Genomic DNA, 23,827 nt, shown 5'->3' on the forward strand with positions numbered 1-23,827 from the left:
TAACTTCTCTTTGCACTATCTTCTTTCTTTTAAATTGAAGAGTAACTGACACACAATATATTAGTTTTAGGTGTGCAGCATAGTGATTCAACATTTATATGCATTAGGAAGTGACCACCACTATAAATCTAGTTACCATCTGTCACCATACAAAGTTGTTGCATATTATTAATTATATTCCCTATGCTGTACATTGCACCCCCATGTCTTACTTGTTTAGTAATTGGAAGTTTGTACCTTTTATGTCCTTCCCTATTTTGCCCATCCTCCCAATGCCCTCCACTCATACAAGCACCAGATTGTTCTCTATGTCTGTGAGTCTGTTTCTGCTTTGGATTTTTTTTGTTCACTTATTTTTTATATTCCACATACAAATAAAATCATGTAGTATTTGTCTTTATCTAACTTAGCATAATACCCTCTAGATCCATCCATGTTGCTGCAGATATCAAGATTTCATTTCTCTTATGGCTGAGTAATACTCCATTGTATATTTGTTCTATATCTTCTTTATCCATTCATCTATTAATACATACTTGGGTTGCTTCCATAACTTGGCTATTGTAAATAATGCTGCAGTGAACTTAGGGGTGCATATATCTTTTCAAATTGATGTTTTCTTTTCTTCATATAAATACCCAGTAGTGGAATTACTGGATCATATGATAGTTATATTTTTAATTTTTGGGGAAACTCTATACAGAGGAAACTCCAACCAAAGTGGCAGTGCCATTTTGTTTGTGCTATCTTAATAAAGAAAGGTTTGAAAAAGAAGGAAATGGATATAAAACGCTGAGGATGGATATATTTTGACATAGTACAGTAAAATAGATCTAGAATATGGGTTGGCAAACTAAGACGAGCTGGCTTTCTGTTTTTGTAAATAAAGTTTTATTGGAACACAGCCACTCTCATTTACCACATATTGTCTGTGGTTGGTTTAGTACTGCAATGGCACAGTTTGGTTGGAATAGAAACCATATAGTGCATTAGCCTTAAATATTTGTCTCTTTGAGGAAAAGTGCTTGACCTGTAGTCTAGAAACATAGATTAGATTTTTTTTGTATATTTATTGTATGTTCTTAAGAATACTATATTAAACATTATTTAATACTTTTTTTGAAATGGCCTTATACAGTGAGACTCAGCTTCTGAGGTTATTAAAAGAATCTGACATTGCAGTAGTCTTGAAGGAAATCTGATAAGCTAAAAGGTCTTATTTCATCAACTGAGATACAACAGAGAGGATGGCCTCAATCTAAACTACCTGGAATCTAATTCCACCTCCTATCATTACTAGTTTTGCTATCTTGGGCAAATTTCTTGGCTCTCTGTATCACAGTTTCCTCATCTGTAAATTGGGAATAATAATAGGGTTTGTCTCAAAGAATTATTATGAAGGTTAAATGAGTTAAAGCTTCTAAAATGCTTGGAATAATGTTTGGTGGACCATAGGTGCCCAATATTTTTAGCCTTTATTTTTATCATCTAAATGTAATTAAAATATCTGGTTTCTAGTGTATTGTGGGTGCTCAGTAAATAATAGCTAAATCTGAATTTGAGCAATGATTAATTAGCTGGAAATTCTGATGATTTAATTAAAAGATATGATATTTAATGTAAGGACTAGATTTGACTTGTGATGGTATAATTCCATAAAGGGAAAAAAAAGTTCATTTTAAATATTCCTTTCCCAGTGTGACCTGATTTTTCTAATCAGTAGGTGAAAGAATTAGACTGATTTTCTTTTAAATCAGCAGTATTTCATATGCTTGAAAAATATATGCAACTTATAAGATGCATAGAAATAATAAGCTCCATGAGGACAGCAACCATATCTGTCTTGTTCATTGCTGTAACCCAGTGCTTAGCTCAATAAATAACAATTGAATGAATGGACTCTGATTTCTCTACATCATTAATTCAATCTTATTTTTATCCATTAAGATAATGGGATTATTTAAATATTTGAAAATAGTTTTACTGTTAATTTAGGTTTTACTAATAAGCAAGCATAAATGCCATTGCAAGGTTTATATGAGTTTAATATATTCCAAAAGTAAGATTCAAAGAGGGATGGCAAGTTGTTTAATTCTTCCCTCATTGAAAGGCAGTAGATCGCATAGTAGGTTATTAAACACTGGACTCTGGAAGCAGACTGCTTGCATTTTAATCCCAGATATTGTATTTCGGTCAGGTTACTTCATTTCTTTGTGCATTAGTTTTCTCATGTAAAACAGGAATGGTAATACTAATATGTTCTTTTTAAGGTAATACTGTACATTTTATGAGAATTAAATGAGAATAGCAATTTACCACTTACACTATACTGATACTATTGCTAGAAATTAATGAAATCGCTAAATTATTTGACTGTTTTAATTTTATCCAAATTTGAGATTAGTTTTGATTGATTACTTGTAAATAATTTGTATCTTCGCCATTAGCCTTTTTAAGGAATTTAGTGTTTTGCTCGTCAGTAATGCTGTTATTCTCATAGCATTGGAGGTATTGTGCTGGTAAACCTGTCAGGGTCTGAAGAGTCTGCTGGAAGAGATACAATAGGTAAGTATCTGATTCTGCATTCTTTCTGTTAGGATAAACAAGAAAGTTTTGTGCTTACCGTCATGTGTGTCTATGTGCATGCACATACACACACAGAAGGTGGGCAACCAGTTGGGCCTTTTTTATTTTCACTTTCCTTTGGAAATAATGTAGAAACAGTTCAAAAACAGTTCACAAAATTCTCATATAGCTTTCACCCAGATTTTCCGTTAACTGTGTGCATGATTGTAGTATAGTTACCAAAACCAGGAATTAACATTGATTATAATAATTACTAGTCTGTATATCCTTTTCAAATTCTACCTTTTTTTCCACTTGTGTGTTTTTTTTCTGGTCTAAGACCACTGATTGCATTTAGTTGTCATATCTCCATAGTTTTTTTTAATCTGGAACTCTCCCTCAGTCATTAGTCTTTTGCAACCTTAACCCTTTTGAAAGATACTGTCCACTTTTGTAGAGTGTCTCTCATGGGTTTATATGATACTTCCTTATGGTTAAATTTGTGTTGTGCATTATTGGTAAGAATACCATGGAAGTGATACTGTCTCCTGATCAGCACATCATATCAAAAGGCACATGATGTTGATTTGTCACATTACTAATAACATTAATTTTAAGGTGGTGTGTGCCAGGTTGCTCCAGTATAGTTACTAAATTTCCCCTTATAAGTAATAAGCCTCTTATAGGAAGATATTGTGAAACTAACAAGTATCCTGTTCCTATTATACTTGAATCCACTAATTTTGTCATTCATTTGTGATTCTTGCAGTTATTAATATGGTGAACATTTGGTTTTTGATCCATTGTTTAGGTTAAGAAAAACAAAGGTAATCAGAACCCAGTGTAATGACTTCCCGCTGGATCCTTTAGGTATTTGACATTGAATAGAACAATGCATTCTAAACTACCCCAGGTTACTGCCCAGTAAGTTGTGTCTTGAACTGCATCACCTCTTTCTCACGCAGAGCAGCTTTGTACATGTTAAACAATATATGTGTTTGTTATGTATGTGTGAGATTTTGTTGATAGGCTTTCCCTTTGCTTTAAAAAAAAATTTTAAGATAATTTAAGAAATAGATCTAGTAAAAGTTTGAACTTTAGGATTATTCATTAAAGTATTGAATGTGTTCACTTGGCAGACAGCATGTTATTTTGCTGTTTTTAAAGGTTAAATGTTTTTGAGAAAGAGTTAATGCATTAAAGAGAATCAGTGTTTGTTATGTTTGTGCTGTGAACCTTGTGTTATGTTAGATATTTCGGAACATTAAAAAATATAAATTGTGTGTTTGCAGTTTTTAAGTTCTTGATTGTAATCTTTATATGAGATTTGCAAAGTGAAGCCACTAGATAATAAAATAACACAGTATTTAACAATAGTAAATATTAAATTGTCCAAAAAAGAAGACAAGTAGGATGGACATTGAGTGGAGAAGAAAGAGGATCCTTTATGTCAGAGATGGGACTTTAACATAGCTTTGAAGATGGTAGTAGAATATATATGGAATATATATTAAAAAAGATGTACAGTGATGGGAAGAACTGTATAAGCAACAGCTTAGAGATGGGGAGATTTGTTAACTTGGACACTGTTGGGTGTGAAAATTGTTTATGCAGAGGATGATAGGAAATATGTATTTCAAAATGAAAAAACAGTGTTGCTTATATGTGAATTTTACTATTATGTATATCAAGTATTTGACGAGCTCTTTGAGGTGGATGTTTTTACATTTATTTGTTTGCACTTTAAACTCCTCCCCTATACTCTTGGGAGACATTGATGGGGTGAGCTATACTTCATCTTTTCATATTCATGTACTCATTTTTTAAAATAGTATCTGATATATTGTTAGATTTTAAATAAGTGTGTGCTGAATGAGTTAATGAGCAAGTGCTTTAAATGATTATGTTGATTTTTACAGGTTCCATTTGGTCTCTTGTTGGAGCCATGCTCTATGCTGTCTATATTGTTATGATTAAGAGAAAAGTAGACAGAGAAGATAAGTTGGATATTCCAATGTTCTTTGGTAAGAATATGTTTAACTTGTGAGACTGTTGACTCTGAATGAACAGTTTTGGTTTTTGGGGGGAATAGGAAAGAACTCTTCTTCCCCCTCCTTATGATTCTTTAAACCATCAGATTTTAAAGATTTTTGAAGCCCAATCTCAATGTTTTTCTCTTCCCTATGCTGCATAGTGTGTACCTGTGAGGGAATGCACACTGCCTCAATGTGAGATAAAGAAATGCCTTCTAATGCCTTTTTCATGTTAATGTCTTCAGCCGGGAAACAGCTATTCCCCTCACTTATATGACAGAATTAGGCTGCTGTAAACATGTGAGAGGATACCTGTTGTATTGCACATTTTGCCATTTTTGAATTGTGGGAAGCATGGAATTGGGGAAATTGCCCCCAAATGATAAGTAAAATACTATTCTAGTTTATGTCCTTATTTTCATTAAAAATTATGGGCTATTTACAATAGCCAAGATATGGAAGCAACCTAAGTGTCCCTTGATAGATGAATGGGTAAAGAAGATGGGATATACACCCACAGACACACACAGTGTAATATTACTATAAAAAAGAATGAAATCTTACTGTTTTACGACAACATGGATGGACTTTGAAGGTATGCTAAGTGAAGTAAGTCAGAGAGAGAAAGGCAAATACCTTATGATTTATTTTATTACTAGATGCCTTAAATTGGATTTGCTAGAGGCAGGGTATAAGATGAATTTGGTATGGGTGATTTATTGAGGAGGTGCTCTGCAGGAAGAACTGGCAAGGGAATGGGAGAAGCAGGGGAAAGAAGGGGAAAGCTCCACATGGTCTCAGGTACAGTTAATATTTGACCCAGTTCATGGCACATGGGGCAGGAGGAAGAGGGGAAGCAGGAGCAGGTAATATGTCTATGTACACCTCAGAGATTTCCTGGCCTTGAGCCTTTAGGATTTCAGTCATGAGGACTGGCCTTGTGAATCCCACACCATCATTAGTTAGCTGCAGGAGTGTCAGATGAGCAGGGGCGGGAACTTCCTGGGAAAGGCTGAGACTTGTTTGTTCTCCAAGACAGGTCTTCAGAGAAAGTGGGTGTGAGTCTTTAGCAGCAGACAGAGTGGGTGCTTCAGTCCTGTTAAAATTTAAATAGGCGTCATAAAAACTAGTTTATTGTTTAGCAACAAATATAAAATATGTATCTACTGTAATTTATGAAAGCTCTATAGTTACCTCATGGATGTGGTAGTGGATATCTGATGTTAACTGTAAAAAGTACAATAAAAATCACTATAAAATTGTAATTTTTTTCTTTATAGTCTTTACAATCACATGTATATAATCATATATAAACTTGATTTCTGTAATCATAGCTAGCCTTTATTAGCTGTTTACTCTGTGCCAAGTACTGTGCTACATTTTTTAAAAATGTTCCATCTTCCCAGTAACCCATTTAAATACTATTTTATACTTACAGATTGGAAAACTGAGTCTTAAAAGAGGTTTTGCACCCTGCCTAAGTTTACACTGTTAGTAAATGGTAGAGCTGGGATCAGAACCTAGGGCAATCAGACTGCAGAACACATACTTCTAACTGTTAAATGTTATAGCTTTCATTTACAGTAGTCAGTCTGTGCTTAGTTCATATGTCAAATAGCTATTTGTGTATGTATGTTATCTCACCAGCTAGCGTAGGAGCTCTGGAAGGGCCAGAACCTTCCTCTAGATGTTTTAGACGTAAAAATAAGTTAAATCAGAGAGCAAACCGTCTAATTCCTTATAATTGATTTAGGCTGAATATACAAATGTACACACATGCACCAATTATTACTTTAAGGTCTAGGGCACTGTATTACTAGAAGCTCAGGTTAACAACCCTTCTTTTTCAATTGTTTTTAAGTTGTTTATTGCATAGTGGTTGCTCCATGTAGTGTGAATAATTGAGCTTTGAAGACTCAGTTATCACCAGTTGCTTGATACATTTTTTCTGATAGTGAGCTGTCCACAAGACTGACTTTGAAAAATAAACAGAGGTCCCAATTAAGGAAACCTGTTGGAGCCCTTTATGCAAAATCTAATGTTTTCTGGTTATAGAGCTATAAGTTTGGAAAATTTAAATAAATCACAATTACTAATTTTTGTCTCTTTTATACATATTTAGGTTTTGTAGGTCTGTTTAATCTGCTGCTCTTGTGGCCAGGTTTCTTTTTACTTCATTATACTGGATTTGAGGACTTTGAGTTTCCCAATAAAGTAGTATTAATGTGCATTATTATTAATGGCCTTATTGGAACAGTTCTCTCAGAGTTCCTGTGGTTGTGGTATGTACTATTACCTATGATTTATTAGTCATCAATTTATGGACTTTGGATAGTTTAAGCATTTATATTTCTTCTGTCTTCTAATGGCCCCTTCTGTACACCTTCCCACCCCATACACTTAACAGTTTAATACAGTAATGCCATTAGAGCAAGAACTTTGTTTTTGTTTTTTAACTTCTCTGTACCCGTTATATGGAAGAGTGCCTTACATATAGAAGGAGCTCAATAAATACTTGTTGAATCATTATGAATGATCTAAATTTGTGAGAGTGTTTTAGAAAGTAGGGTGTCATACAAATGAAATGTGTCATTATCTAATGGACATCCAAGCTTATGAGAAGTATATATGTCCTAAATATGAAAAATGTAAGTTCTAAGTGAGAATATAGGGTACTTTCCTTACATGCTTATTTAAGAGACTTTGGAATGTATGTGTGGTTGTTCATGGACTTTTTGTTTTGTTTATTCTGGGGAGTTTTCATATGGGTGAGCCAGATAAGGAAACCCTAACCTCTGATTCATTTGAGATGTTAACATACTTTAAAATGTTATTATATCAAATATGTTGGTGATGTGTGGTAACAGTTTGAAAACAGAATCATGTATGGAGTTTAAGAAACCTTTCAAATATAGAGCTTGATACTTAGTCCTGTTTCCATCTGATAGGAACTTAAAATGAAACACAAGTTGTACTTAAACTACTAAATTAGTTTTATTGTATGCCAATTAAGGCTAGTGACTAGTTTTTCCTTGCAAAACTGCAACAAAAATATCCATTTCCATGTAGTCTTCCTTAATGCTCTGCCAATACTTCTGTTCCCTCTCCAGTTAAGAAAATATCTCTGTTTTCTTGATGTCTTCCACACTTGCTTCCTTTCATTTAGTACTTAAAGATTTATTGTAGAATTTATATACTTAACCTTTGCTGATCTAAAACTCTTTGATATCAGAATCCATTAAGTGACTCATTTTTCTATCTTTCATTAAGTATTTTAGGTAATTTTTTTAATAAAAAAATTTTTTAACCAAAAACTTACATATTTTATTTTATATATTACAATATGTCATACACTCTTTTCTTATCACTTTTATTATTTATCTTTCCTCTTGATTTAGTTCTGGGCAGATAGAACTACTTACTGCAGGTGTTTTGATTGAACTTAGTTGAACTATGAGGAATTATTGTTCTTCAGCCATTTTTTACTACAGTTTCATATGGTTCAATCCAATGAACCATATATTTTAAATAATCATGCACTTACTGTATTTCAATACATTTATATTCTCTAGTTCTCTAGGTTTAGTTTAAATTAGAAGTGTCAAAGCAAGGAGTTTGTCCATATTTGAAATAAATAATTCACATCTTCTTCAGGTATTATGCTAGAGAAAGGTTTAGTATGGTCCTTATTACATTGTTATTACATTGAGACTCATAATAAACATGGACTGTACCCCCTACAAATATTAGTGCTCATCTTTATTGAACACTAGGAATATGTTTAATAAACATGCAAAAGTTTCAGTATGTTCACTAGAATTTACTGTAGACTTTGGGGATGATCAAACATAAGCTGTGACATGTAGTCTGTTATGCAAGCTTTTTGAGTTTGCTCCCTTGGAAAATTTTGTACTTAAAGTAATAGTGAATAACATGTTTGGAATATTTTATTCTCTTTTTATTTGATGTTTTTAAAATTACAAGAATAAATATGTACAAAAGAGTTTACAATGAAAAGGAAATCTATCTCCCTTTATACCATATTTCCATTCCTTTTCCTAGAGGCAACTACCATTAACTGCTAAACCTTTTACAAAATTTTCTGTACATATAGAGGTGTGTTAACAATCTCTTAATTTCCCCCCAGTTTGTTTTATTTTTAATACACAAGCAGGAGCATACTATGGATATTGTTCCATATCTTTTTTCCACACAAATTGCCTTGTAAATTTTTACGTATCCACACTTCGATTCAATCAATTTTTTAAAAGCCTGAGTCACTTCTGATCCACTATGTTCTAAGCCCTTATTACATACCAGTCCTATTGAGAAACATTTTAGGCTTCCAGTCTTTTGCTTTGCAAATAATACAGCACTGAATATCCTTATATATGTCTTTGCATATATGTGTAAGGGTATTATAGGATAAATGCTGAGTTCAACGTGTGGACTTTAGATTTTGACAGAGAATTGTAAAGTCCTTCTCCACAGAGGGAACACAGTTTGTATTCTCAACTGTGTGTATTAGTGTTTATTGTGGAGTAATTAAATTGGACACTCAAAGTCATACATTAGGAGACAAAGCTGTGTTCATCCTTACCTAGTGTAGATTTTTCAATACTTCAAGAAGGTTTATTTTTCAGATATACTTCTACACTCAAGCGTTTTAAGAGTACTTATGGTGACAACTTAGTAGCAGTAAGTGAATCAATAATGAAACAAACATATCCCTTAAATGCTAGGTGTTGTTGGTAACAAAACCAAGATAAAAAGTATATCTCTATATATTTTTTATCTTTTTAAATCATAAAAAAATAAAAATTTAAATCAGAAATCATAATCTTTGATGATTCTTTTTAGGGAAGCAAGGTTATTGTATGTTTAAGCATAAATAGAACAGTGAACTTCAGTATATTTAATCAAGTGCTGAGTAGTAAACTACAGATTTAAAAGTGCAGTAGTGAATTTTTTTTGCACATTAAACAAGTGTACTTGTCACTTGTTGCTTATTTAAAAAATTTTTAAGTGCACTGTTCAGTCCATATACTGTACTAATAGTACAAATGTTAGAAGATAGAGTCCAGTCCTCTGTCTCAGCATTTCCTGGAGCATATCTCTGAAATGCTAATACATGAAAATAGGATTTAGCTATCAACTAATTGGGAAAAGCTGTTAAATCAAACAGGTTTTTAAAATACTTCGTCTCAGACTTTTTGTAATTGTACTTTGTATTATAAGTCTCTAAGAACATATGCTGTATTGAAAAAAAAAATATTTGACCCCTGAACCCTCTTTTCACAGAGTTGTTCATGAGAAGTGGAAACCACTAGTACTTGCGTTCTTGTTACTTGCGTCATCCTTAGTGGACTGATTGTCCAGCCTCTGTCGAATACTTTGAGTGACACTTTGTCAAGAGATAGTCTCTCTTATTGCAGGACAGCATTATTAATTCTAACAAATACTGAAGTAGAATTTACTAGCCTATAATTTCCAGGGGTCTGTAGTCCTAATTATACACATTATAGTTTTATCTTGGCCTATAACTCATTTTCTTCTTTAACACCCACGTTAGTAGTCTTTATAAATGGCTTATCTGGTTGGTATAAATGCTTGCCTTCCTGAATCATTTCCTTCAACTAAACAAAATTATATGCAGATTGATATTTCAGAATTTGATACCAAGATTGGAAGTTCAAGGTGAAAATAAAATGAAGAACTTACATGTTGGTTAGGATGATTCCTAGAAAAATGAAAAGCTACAGGAAATATCCTTAAAAAATACTTAGCTCTTTCTTTTCAATACTAGCTACCAAAAGAGCAACACACATCTGAGGACTAATTTTAGTTTTCATGAGGGTGAGATAGTTTTTGCTTTGTTGGCAGACTCACATGTTGGCTTATCACTTTCTTAAAAGTGTACATTGTGTGAGGTATTGTACTTCAATTTTAATAAAGTTTGCTTTGCTAGCTAAGTATCATCACCAAACTATATGAACTTTTCTGATAGTTTTATAGAAAAATGTTAATGAAATATAAAGCTGTACATTCAGAGTAAGTATCTGTAAGCAGATCTTGAAAATAGCTTGAAGTATTTTAAAATTTTTGCACCAGTATATTTGGAATTTTAGTGTTTGAAGATAAACTTTGAGTCATCCTTGTAACTTTATTATTTATGTCTGAGTCCATCCTAAGTTTTTTTTTTGCTCCTGATTTTTCATACCTATATTGTAGGATAGTCTTTGATCAGTCTTTTTTCCTTTGGTTCATTTACTTTTTCAATATAGAAATGCCTGTTTTCTTTTTTTCCTTTTTAGGGGCTGCTTCCTTACCTCATCATTGATAGGCACACTTGCACTAAGTCTTACAATACCTCTGTCCATAATAGCTGACATGTGTATGCAAAAGGTAAGGCAAACTATTTATTAGATATTTTAGGTATATTACTAAAACAGATGTAATGAAAGTTAATAAGGGATGTGAATAAATTGTAAAGGATCTGACCATGAATAACACTTGATACTTTTTTCTCCTGAGGTGCTTTACTATATAGAGATAAAGAAAGTGTCAAAGGATTGGATATCTTGCTTTTTTAGCTTTTCAACTTTTTTCTTAATTTCTTAGTTAAGAGTAGTATCTTTATATGCAGTTCCCCAGTTTTGGAAATTATCTTGTTCCAGATGTCTTTTGGTAAGTCGGTGGTATGGAATAGGGGATATATTTTATCATATAAATAGTAGTGTTTTGATTTCTAAGATAAACTACAAAGATTGCCTAACACTATGCGAATACTTATAGACTATATGTGAGCCGCACAAGTAGTGTTTCTCGGCAAACGCTCATTTCCATTGGGACTTAGGGCACAGGCTTTTCTCTAAAGTTATGGCTGAATTCAGGGATTCTTGCAATAAATATTGGTAATGATAACTAGACAGTAAAGAGGATCTGGAGTGTCCTTCCCAGCAGCCAAAGGGAGAAGTTTCTTCAGTACTCCCAGGGGTAGCAGAGAAAAGAGGTGTGCCATTGCCTAATGCTGAAGATGTAGGGTAGTCACTTATCACTTAGTTGAATATTTGTAAGCTTTTAAATCTATTAAGTAAAAAATTGTGTGTGTGGTGGTGGTGGGGTGAGGTTAGTTTAATAAAATTTGAAGAGGAAATACTTGAAAATCCAAAGGCTTATGATGTGTAGAAGTTATAATCAGATTTTTAAAGCTTTTTAAGTCTTTGTGCAGTTTGTGAGAATATTTAGAAAATATTCTCTGGTAGGTTTTAAAAGATGGATTTAAAAAACGATTCTGTGCTAATATTTAATTTTGTCTTATGGTCCAGTAAACTCTTATTTATTTGTCATGATTAAAAATGGAGATCTTTTCCTTAATTGAGAATTATGTCATATACCATGCACTTTTCAAACAGTGCAAATATTGTAAAATATATGTAACACTAATACTATACATCATTAGATTCTTTATAGTTTTAAATAATATCCAGGTCCTTCTACATCTCAGGGTCATAATCTTGACTGTCAATTAAAATTATTCTAGTAAAACTGGGAAATGCTGCTTATTGGATGATTTTGATAGCCTGCTGTGTAAATGTACTTTGCTGGACTGATATTTTGAAAATAGCTTTTGCAAATTTGAAAAAGTAAAATTGAGTTAATTTTAGGAGCTGTCACAAGGGATCTAGTTTAATAAATGTGTGATTTGTTCGCAAAAATTTTAAGGTGAAGGCAAAACACAAGAAAAGGGAAAATACGTGTATGTGTAATTTATTAGAAAAACACAACCAGTCTTCACATCTAGAACTAAGCGGCTAGCTAAATGAGTAGGCTGGGCCTTTGGTGGGGATAGGGTAGGAAGATGCCGTCTAGAGAAGGGAGCAGGGTGTACCTTAGAGCTGTCACAGAAACATGATAGGAGAAACCTACTTGCATGGGAGTTTTTAATTATAGTACACAACCATATTTATATATAGTTTCTGAAATTTTAGCATTTATCAACATTATTGTGCTTAAAACAAATTATTTTAGCCTATTTATAATTGATATTTTATATAATAGAAAGCATCTACCATTATATTCAGATTTATATTCAGCAATTACACAATTTTTTGTCTATGTAGGAAATTTTCTTCGCTAATAGTGTCTTCATCTTAAAAAATTCTCTTCATAGCTTGTTGGAAATCAAATTAGAAGTTTTTTGTTTGGCAGCACACAAATAACTGCACTGTTAAAAGTGGGCTTTAAAAGTCATCTAGTGTTTTACCTATCTTTATAAAGTTTGCTTTCATTCAGTTATAAAATATAGTTGGTTGAATACTCATGAAATCATTGTATCAACTCTACATTTTAAACTCTCATCAGTCATAAGTTTGTCATACTTTTCTGGTCTTGGGTCATTAAAATGCATCATAATTTCTCTAGATTATTAATTATCCTGGCAAATATTCCAAGAATATTACACCACTAATTTGATAACAGTGTGGAAGCTTTTTAGTTTCTCTTGCCTTCTGCTCTTTCCTGGGTGTTCTTATGGTTACTCAGCCTCTGTGTGTGTGTGTGTGTGTGTGTGTGTGTGTGTGTGTGTGTGTGTGTGTGTGTGTGTGTGTGTGTGTGTGTGTGTGTGTGTGTGTGCGCGCGCACCATATAAGCAGGATGTATGTGTTAAAAGTTGTCAGTGATTATTCTTGTGTTTCATGTGAGTCCCTCATAGGAGCATTATTCTCACAAAACCCCTTTACTCTGACTAATGGTGCTATGATATGGAATAGCATATGTTTTGCACCAGAGGGAATCTTGCCTGTGATTCTTTTCTGATGAAGTTACAAAAATAGATGCAAAATACTTTTTCAAACAGTACAGTTAACTGACTTAGAAAAATAGATAAAGCCCCTAAAAGTTTAAAAATACAACATACATTTTCATGCAGAGAACATTTAAAAATATTTTGTATGGTAACCAAGACTAACCTGGGCAGGAGATACCCAGCAAACTATTTTTTATGTAGACCAAACACAGAATGTTGTTCTGTAATAAATCTGTAGCACACAGGTTATCCATTTAGGTTTACCAAATACTTCCTTGGAGTAGGATCCAATAATGGGAGGAAACCCAGGTGAATTTTGGTACAGTTACTTCCAATAAAATTACTGCAGTCACATTACTGTCATGTCCCAAAGACTTTTACAGTCTGAAACACCCAAATCTAATGTAGAAATACAGGAAGAAAAATGTCCCAGTCAGCATTTTTCATGTCAAGGTCCCATGCCAGAAAACAGCCTCCTGTAGAGCCAGGCAGGTAACATAAGCACCATGACTGGGGCTGTTTAGAAACCAGTTTCTAAAACTGACACTCTTTGGGCCTATTTATGCTTAGCAAGTAATGATATTATTTTTAGAAGCACTACTTCTAGTATAACCTCACTGCTCAGAGTATGATCAGGAAACCTCAACAATGTTTGCAAAAGTTAAAATCACCACTAGGATTACTCCTCTTGCATCTGCACTGATAGGAAACCTCTTCTTTTGTTGGTACCAGAGTCATGATGGGTACAGATTTATTTCTCAAGTAGGCAGTTACATAAGCTAGGGCTCTACAAGTCTAAGGTGAAATTACTTTGTTAGATGGCAGCCCTCTAAAACCACTTTTTTTAGTCTGAAGAAAAATAAAGGATACATTTCACCGTCAATTCAAAAACTATAATACAACGAAGTTTCAGTATTTAAATAAAAATCTGCACATCATGGTCCAAAAGTTTTTAAAGCCTGGAAATTAAAGTATGACACAATTAACTGCATACATGCAAATTAAAGCACAACACAATTAACTGCATGATTCAGCTAGCCCTCTCTACCCCATGACTGTAATCAGATGCGAGGAGCAGTTGTCAGACACTAAAGGAGAGAACTTTGGAATCGGAGGGAGCAGGGGAGTGAGTGTTGTGGCAAAGGTAGACCCTGGGCACAGGGAGATAAGTCAGAGGGGAGAGGAGTCCAAGACAGACATTTCTTCCAACTCCTGTCAAGGACTGGCCCTCTAGCCAAGTCAGGAAGGCATCATCCTCTTCCAGTCTCTCCTCTTCCTCTAGTTCTCCTGCCCTTAACTCCCTGTCCTTGGATATAAACAAGTAATGTTAACTCTAATGGTGCACAGTCAATTAAGCCACATTAGCTTGAGAACCTGGTAATTTTTAAATTTCCAGGCCTTTAAAAACATTTGGAGTTTCAAGTTACCAACAAAATTTTTTAAATGTGCCATTAATAAGCTGCCTTTGCTACTGTTCTAATGTAACCATCTTTGGTTTGTTTTGGGGCTGAGTCATGAAAAAGGATTTCTATCACTAAAAATAAAGGGAGAAAAGTGAGAACCCTTTTGAGGTTCTACTATGTGAAATATCAGAAATGATGAAAGTATAACCCTAGCTCAGAAATGTAATTTCATTCTTTGCAGACTTAATTAAAGCCAACAAGATTTAAAGTCAAAAGGCAGTAACATTCTAGATGGCATGTAGAAACCTGCTTTCTTGTTCTTAAATGATCTACGTAAACATACGGAACTCCTGACAAGGACCAAAAGATAAGCTTAAAACATGAATTGTGGAATTTTTTAGCTGTTACATAGAGGGTTTTTCTTTGCTTGTGATTACAAACCTTTAATAAAAAAAAAAAAACCTAAGGCAAGCACAGATTTTCTCTGTTTTAAAGATAGGAGTTGCTATTTTCATCACTCTCTTGAAAGCAAACCATCAGTGTGTTGCAGCCAAGTCCCAGTGGTCATGCAGTGGGAGCTTCTTTGACAAGTGTTTTTAATCCTTAGTTGGATCTAGATGGCAAAGGTAAACTAGTGAAAGGGAAAAATGTTTTTTTTGGTAACTTTATGGTATCTTACTCTTGATAAAATTATGGATTAGAAGGTCAGACCTGGTGATGGCTGAGAGCTCTTCTCCAGCTCACATTTCTTAGTAAAAGCATTCTTCTTTGTAGTCTTTATTTTACTTAGTTGTGATTTCCTTTTGAATATTTTTCAATTGTTACTAGGTAACCAACTTAGTTTAAAGAGTCAGGATTAGAATTTGTTACAAATTAGTAATAAAAGGCTTATAAAAGTTGCACTGTAGAGTTTTAATCTGTTTTTAGTAATCTTCAGAAAATAGCCATGCATAGTAACATCACAGCTGATCATACTGTTCTTAAAATGTGAGTTTTTAAAAATAACTTCAGAAACTGAAAGGTATGGATCAGCTTGAAAATAGGCAGTAATCAGTAGAGGAGAAATGGCCAACATGTTGTGTGAGACGAAAGCTTAAAGTTTCATAGTTCTGCTCTCATACATACTATGTGTAATAAAAGAAAAGCATGCCTCCTGGCTTTCCTTAGGCAGTTTTGCAGCAGATCAGTATTTTTGTTGGTAACTTAAGTGAATCACATAAGTCTTGAATACTTATATTTAATAATAATATACTTAATAATATATTTCCAATGCTTAAGTACTATCTTTCTGGTATTTTAATTTATTCCTACAAGTTTTCACAAATGGGAAACTTACATTAAAGAGGAAAACTGCCTTAATGATAACTGTGGGGTTTTTATTTTTATTTTTAGGTGCAGTTTTCTTGGTTATTTTTTGCAGGCGCTATTCCTGTATTTTTTTCATTTTTTATTGCAACTCTCCTGTGCCATTATAATAATTGGGATCCTGTGATGGTGGGAATCAGAAGAATTTTTGCCTTTATATGCAGAAAACATCGAATTCAGAGGTAGGTTTATTGCCAATATAAATTTTTAAAAAATAATATTTGCTAAATAAGCTAGGAATCATATCACACTAGCCTAGCTTTTAGAGATTTTGTTAAGAATTATTGAAAGATTATAACTTATATATGTATTATGCCAGATAAAATAAACTCTTCAGACTCTGGGTGATAAGATAGTTTGTTCACAACTACTTTAAAAATGTTCTGATTCACAGGTAAAACCAAAGTGCTATTGCTTTACAATGAAGAATTTAAGTGTAGAAAACTAACTTAATTGGCTTGAACAAAATTTATAATGACATAACATTGCCTCAAATTTTCTTTTTCAATTTCTTTTTAAGAGAGTTTTGACCTCTCAGCTTCGAAGAGCCAGTGAAACAGATAATTTTCAAATCACTCAAAGCTTTCTTTAACTCCTTAACTGTTGCCTTTTTTTAAGGGTTCCAGAAGACAGTGAGCAATGTGAGAGTCTCATTCCTATGCATGGTGTTTCTCAGGAAGATGGAGCTAATTAGCTGTTGTCTGTAGTCCAGGTTTGTATGTTAGTTGGCATTAGTGTTGAATAAGGATAATTTCTGTAATGCTCAAATACATAACTGATTTTCCATAATTAGTTGTTTGATAGGCAACACAGCCTAAAGGCTGAGGGAGTCAAACTCTGGAGTCAAACTTTTGGGTTCAAGTTCCAACTTCTTCATGTACTAGCTGTGCAACCTTTATGCAAGGTTCTAACCTTTCTGTTAGTGTTTTCTTACTTGTGAAATAGGAGTACAATGGATCCTCCCTCATAAAATGTTAGAAGTATTAACTGTTTGATAAGTTTAAAGTACATAAGTGCCTGACTCAAATTAAGTGATCCCAAGTTTTAACTATTAATTTTATTCATGCCAAGGACCATTGTTTTACTTAATGATATACTTTAGAAAGGTATAAAAATATAAAGTGAGTATAAAAGTAAGAAAAGATGTATTGCTGTGGTATATATATGGCCTCTTCTTTATGGATGTGTGTGTATTGTCCATGACTGGCACAATGTATATCCTAATTCACTGACTGCTTTTTCACTTAAGAATATTTCAAGAATATTTATCAATTTTTTCTAATTTTAAGAAGTATTATCTTTTATACTTCTGACATGACAAAAGAATACATGATATTTTGTGTTTCACTGAATGAATGCATGAAATACATCCAACATATATCTTTAGCATGTACAAAGTGATGATGTATTTATTTAGAATGAGAGATAACAATAAATTACTGAACTGCTGGAGATTCAGGTCCCTTTCTTCTGAGACAACTTTGGGCAATTGAAATGTTTCCTAATTGTAACTGGGCTTCCCCTCTTCACAGGAACAACTCCTGTCAACTCCTTGCACTTTCATTGGCTTTGAAGCTTAAGTTTTATTATCTGCATGATAAAATCACCTCTAGCCCAAGGCTAATTGTCTTGGTTTTGTATTTTCCTTTGGTCATTTTTTATTCTAGTTTTTACTGCTATGATGGTTGTACATGCACATTGTTCAAAGAGTTGAAGACTTTTTGTACAATGCAGTTGGCCCCTTCCCTGCACTTCCAACCTGCTTTCATTCTGTTTCCACTGTGACGAATCCCTCTAAACTCTTAGCCATTTGTTCTGATATTTTCCTCCCTATCTCTAAGTACTGTGCTTACACTTCTATTTCTTGACTTCCTGGGTTTAGGCATCTTCAGCTGGGTTTCCCACTGTGGTAGATGAGGATAGATTAATTCCTAGTTTCCCCCTCTTCCCTCACCACCCTATGTGCCTGCTTTCCAATCCTGTATCATTCCTACCTCCTTGCCATCCCAGTATAGACATTGCATAATTTTGGACAAATGTATAATGAGTGTTTACTTTGTTCTGGGCTACATAAATGTTGCATTTACCTGAGCCATGTAGGATTGTGCCTGAAATTTTCCCACTCCAGAGATCCTCTGTTACTACCCCTTTCAGGGAGTAAACGTCAAAGCTTTGGGGGAAAAAGGAACTTAACCAGCTCTGAAAAGTGAAGGGAGGGCATCTGAGTGTATAACTGCTGTTTCTGTAAACTTTGTATCAATCTTCCCGTTTTTATTGTTTCTTCACCCCTCCTTATAGAGCTATCTGGTTGTATTTCTCACTGCTAGCTAAGAGTTAGCTGCTTTTTTCTTGTTTCTGCTCTTCTCTTTGTTCATGTGGTTTATTCCTTTACAAAAAAAGTCCCTTTATTGTCTTTTTACAGAGGGTTTGGGGACAGAGCAGAACTAACTATGTATTTATTTGCCATCTTTAAATTTTTTACATAATAAAAATGATTAAAGTTGTAGTATATGCATTTTGCCTCCCCACTGGGCTATACACTATTCCCTTACTCACACTCATACCCACTCCCACCCAGGCAAGGATTTGGTACTTTTTTTAGAAGTGAGATAAAGGGAAGATAATAAAGACTGAAGAAGATGAACTATGAGAGAGTGAAGTAGGACAGGGTGGGCAGGAGTCTTTGTTTCAGCAGGGGTAGTAGTGGAATATACCATGAATGCAACTATTATTATATGATCTTGAAATAGTATTGGATGTCAGCTTTTGACATTCATGAGTTCTAGTACTCACATCAAATTCAAGTATACAGTTATTAAATATATATACTGGGTTTGATGTATATTTCAATGCTGAGATAATTTTTTAAAACATGAACTTTAGAAAATTAAAGCTATGACAATTGTAATCTGATTTTGTGTTTGTTTTTGTTTTTAGCTTGATGATGGAACATTATAGAGCGGAGAGACAATCTCTGGCAAGTTTTTATAGAGAAATGTTTCAGTGCCTAGTCTGAAAAAAAAACAGTTTCAGTTCTTTGAAACTTTAAAATATATTTTCCTCGTATCTGTTTTCTTCATTTTCATAATGAAATACTTTGTTATGTAGCTGTGTACATAATCACTAGAGTTGAAGGAATTTCCAGTCTGCAGTCTATGTAAAGGACCAACCTGCCTTACACATCTCAAGGAATTCAGCTTATGAAATAATTTAAACTAATCAAGGAATAAAAACCTAATGTTCTGGAGATTTTATTTTCACATATTATTTGTTAAATGCTGGACTATATTATGAAAATGTTTTCAAGAAATCATTTAAGTATATAAATCAGTGTTTCTTACATGTAAAATGCTAAAATAAGCTGCCTATAATAGGTATGGATTATATTTTTGAGTTTTATTGAATATTGCAAATAACATAGAACAAATGTTTAATTTATGCACTAACTATGTTCATGCAAATTTAGTGAGACTTTAAAAAGATTATTTGGGAAAATATCTGGTTCACTTACACTACATATACTGTGTTATTCTTTCATAGCATTAGGTGCCTTGTATTTTAAATCTGTGACAAACTATGATAAATTTTTAAAGGGGAAGTATTGTAAAATGAAGAATTATGTATTTCTAAAGGCTGTATTGCTGTAAATTTAATTGATAAAGCTCTGCTTAATTAGAGTTTTGAAGAAATACTCTCTCTTCAATTAAGACGTTTTCATAATGGAATGATTTAAATTGAAGTGACAAAGAGTATTATTAAAATAAAATGTTTATATATATGTATTTGTGTGTTATAGATCTATTGATTGGTTTCTGATTTTTTTAATACATAAATATGCCAAATTACTCTAGACTGGATTCCTCTTCTTTAAATAATTACAGTTTTCCTAAATAAAGTTTTAGTGATTATGACACCAAAGAAGGAAGGTCAAGAAATTCTGCCTTAAAAATTACATTTGAATTTTTCCTCTATCAAGCTTAAACTAAACATAAAATTTTTCTAATTGCAACTTGTAAACTGAGGTCTTACATGTACTTATTGTACAAATACTCCTGAACTCTATTCACTGTAGATGTCAGTGGGTGGACATAGGCCTCAGGTTCATCCAGGCTTTTGATTAATCAGAACCCATTTCCTTGTCAAGTTTTGTAAGAATAGTTTAATTTCTCTTCAAAATTTCTTAACAAATCTGGTTTTTAAAAATTCTCTATGGAGTATTTAGCTTCAATTCATCCTACCTTCTTAAAAAACTTTGGTGTTACCATGAGTCTAAAATGAAATTTAGCTATTTTTCTGCTTGTCCCAAGAACTCTTGTACTATATTAAAAGATTGTTTGTTTATAATATTAAGTTAAAAAAGCTGTTCTGTTTGGTGCCACCCAAAATTCTTGTTAAGCTGAAAGTAATACTAATTTTGATAGCCTGACACAAGATAAAAACACGTAAAGAATGTGGACTTCTAAGTAATTTTCTTTTACAAAGAACTTAATGATGTAACATTTTGATTACTCAAAGACTAATTTTTGTTGTTTATCAACTAAATATCCTAGATATCTCTACTTTCTGTTGTTTTTTGCTGTTTGACAGTTTACCAGAACCTTCGGCAATTTACTGGGTAAAGCAGTTGAAATAATGGAGGTGCAATTCAAATTTTAAATTATTCTGTAAAAATGGCTAAAAAACAGATTGAACATAAGAGTGTTTTGGTTGTTCATGTGCTTTGTGTTCACGTCATGTAGGTCACGTGTTTTCACTCAGGATGCTGACAGTAGTAAACCTTAGTTAACATGCTGGATAGATGTTGAGGAGGTCTTCACAAGGCTGCTGATTTTTAATCAAAGAACAACCTATTTAGAAGGTGCACCATTAAATAGGTTAACTGAAGGTATGAATTACTGCTGCTTTTCTCACCCACCTATTGTTTTCTCTCAGGTTTCATTTATCGGAATTATTTTTGCATTCAAATACTGTAGCCATGGTGAGAGCAGTTGAGGACTTCCTTTCTGTACCTTTCTAGTTAAGGTTTCATCTTCTTCAGAAATAAAGTTATGGGGGATTACTTCCTTTCTGGGATTACCCAGAAATCTCAGTATCGGGCCCCACATTACAGGGCTTTAGAAATGTTGGGAGAGATTACATTCAAGTAGCTGCTGATGTCCTTCCTTTGTAGAACAATGTTGACGCATGATTATATTTTTCTAAATATAAAGACCAAATAGGGATTTCCAATACCAAATACCTTCTTACAGGGATCTCGAATGTTTTTCTTCCCAAATATAATTTAAGCCCCATTATTGTATAATGTTTCAAATTATGATCTTAATTGAAGGAAGTCTGCTATTCTGTCAGAAAGACCTTTTGTTAGATGAACTTCAGACTCTACTATAACAAAACTGAAAAATGAGGCAGCCTTAAAAGTGCTTAGATGAATGCTTTCTGGAGCCTTTAAAAGCCATTAGGTATATGTAATGCAGCTATACTTGTTCCTTTAAATAAATTTTAATTTTTAAAAAAATTGATATATTGACTTCCATCAGCCTGACTTAATTAATTCCTTACATTAAACTGATTTTCCCCCAGCAACTGCCAAATAAAATTCCTTGTTTCTATAGAAGTGAGCTCACAAGGTAAAATGTGAATGCTCTCAAAGGTATTATAGCTATGTTTCAGGAAGAATGCTAATGCCCACTTTACTGTCAATCATGCATAGCCAATTTGGGGTTGCAAGGTATGACATCTCTGGAAGCCAAGGTTTTTCCTAAGGCTGTGTGGCAAGGTCTGTAGCACTAATCCTCAGTGTGCTGTTTGAAGAAACAGAGTATCTTCAAAGGGTAAAGTAGGAATTAATTAGAAAATGTTTTTTCCAGAACCATATTAGCAAGTAAATAAAATGTTATTTTTATTTTAAGCAATTCTAGTTACAATCCTTCATTTCTCCCTACTTTTGAAATATTCTTTATTACTGAATAACATTTTAGAAGGATGTTTTACCAATGGGTTTCAGCATGAAAACAAGTTCACTATGGATTCAATGAGACCAAAAAAATGACAGTGGAACATTCTTGTGGTGAAAGGGTTCATACCCAACTTTATTCCCATGGTGGCAGGGCAGTCACTAGAATCCCATCCACTCAGAGCAAGTCTGCATACAGCAAACTTGTCTCTGCCAAATCTCAGTCTCACAGTATGAGGTTTTTTAGTTTGCAGAATTTGAAATTAAGGTTCTATTTTAGTTAGTCATATTATGTCAAAAATTTCATTTAGACAAATTGAGGTACATTTTTTTACATAGACTTAACAACTTTTAGATTACCCACATTTCCTTTTTTTTTTTTATCAGCCTCATCCATTTGTACAAAAATAGTTTAGCATTTCATAGTTCATGTACTGTATGTACACAGGAAATTTTCCTTTATAATCTTAAGTGACTTTAATAATTCAAGTGGGGACAGAAAGGAATTATAAACTAGAAACAAATAATGACCCTTGGGAATTTGCTGTTACATTAACATGAAGCTTTTATGTTTTGCCATCAGGCATAAAGATTGCATAATTGAAATTTTATTTTAACTGCTATTAGATTACCTTATTTTCATTCTAATTTATTGGTTATCTAAATAAATAGTGATTTATATATCTTAATGAGCATCATTTAATAATACCCCATTTAAAAAATAATGCTTCCTATAAAATGTGCAATATTTTCCTATATGTGATATATGTTAACTATTACAATGGCAAATAATGAACTCATTGACATATTTAAGGAAAATTAAATAGGAATCTTACTGCTCCCTGGTGAGGCATACTTGCCCTAATGCTATTTTGAAATGGCAAACTATCCACTGAGAACATTTCGAAATTTTGAAACTCAGAAATTTTGAGATTTTGGTAACATGAATGTGATTTTATTTATGAGTTGGGGATTTGGGGTGGAGAGACACTAATTTGAGGGCAAAATTTCCTTCATGATATTTTAAAATTGGAAAAGAAAAACTTTCAAATGGGAACTTTTAAATTAAAACTTCCAGATTGAAGCCTTTAACAAGGTACTTCATGAAATTTTTAGTTTTTAATTTAACTTTACATGTAATTTCTTTCTGAAGAGCTACTTTTATTAACTTTACCTTAAATCCTTGTATGCTAAGCATTCAGTATTTCTGAACTTGGTTTTCCTATACCTAGTTTTGAATGTGGCAAGTAATAATAAAGTCCATCAGCTAAGAATATCCATTAATTTCAGTGGGTCCTTGCAAACCAGGCAGATTTCAAGTCTTATTTTTGACACAAGGTGAAAATGGTTCTCTGGAATATTTTTTTTGTTTGTTCATTTTTTAAGAAACAGTGTATTAAATCTGGGATCCTGTATTAAGGTATCATTAATATACAGTCACATGTGGAACATTGTGGTTACTAGATTCCTCCCATTATCAAGTCCCCACCGCATACCCCATTAGAGTCACTGGCCATCAGCATCGTAAGATGTTATAGAGTCACTACTTGTCTTCTCTGTGCTATAGTGGCTTCCCCATCACTACTTGTCTTCTCTGTGCTATAGTGGCTTCCCCTTGCCCACCCACTACATAATGTGTGCTAATCATAATGCCACTTAATCCCCTTATCCCTCCCTTCCCATCCACCCTCCCCAGCCCCTT

General features: G+C 33.3%; 1 protein-coding gene across 4 annotated transcripts in view; it reads left to right on the forward strand.

The window, feature by feature from the left end:
- The window catches only part of SLC35F5 (solute carrier family 35 member F5), a 36,031-nt gene extending 16,077 nt beyond the window's left edge, over positions 1–19,954 (forward strand). For 2 of the 4 annotated variants that reach the window (XM_017664258.3, XM_017664259.3), the window contains 7 exons: positions 2,501–2,565; positions 4,485–4,589; positions 6,721–6,880; positions 10,913–11,003; positions 16,200–16,354; positions 16,791–16,884; positions 19,110–19,954. In XM_017664258.3, coding sequence (XP_017519747.1) covers positions 2,501–2,565; positions 4,485–4,589; positions 6,721–6,880; positions 10,913–11,003; positions 16,200–16,354; positions 16,791–16,866 — 652 coding nt within the window. In that variant the 3' untranslated portion in view covers positions 16,867–16,884; positions 19,110–19,954. Of the gene's footprint in view, positions 1–2,500; positions 2,566–3,376; positions 3,449–4,484; positions 4,590–6,720; positions 6,881–10,912; positions 11,004–16,199; positions 16,355–16,790; positions 16,885–19,109 lie in introns of those variants that run through there. The other 2 variants (XR_005061042.2, XM_073241339.1) reach the window with 2 other exon arrangements.
- The last annotated feature ends 3,873 nt before the right edge of the window (positions 19,955–23,827 follow it).

Source organism: Manis javanica, chromosome 7 (genome assembly GCF_040802235.1).
Source record: "Manis javanica isolate MJ-LG chromosome 7, MJ_LKY, whole genome shotgun sequence".
NCBI classification, from domain to species: domain Eukaryota; kingdom Metazoa; phylum Chordata; class Mammalia; order Pholidota; family Manidae; genus Manis; species Manis javanica.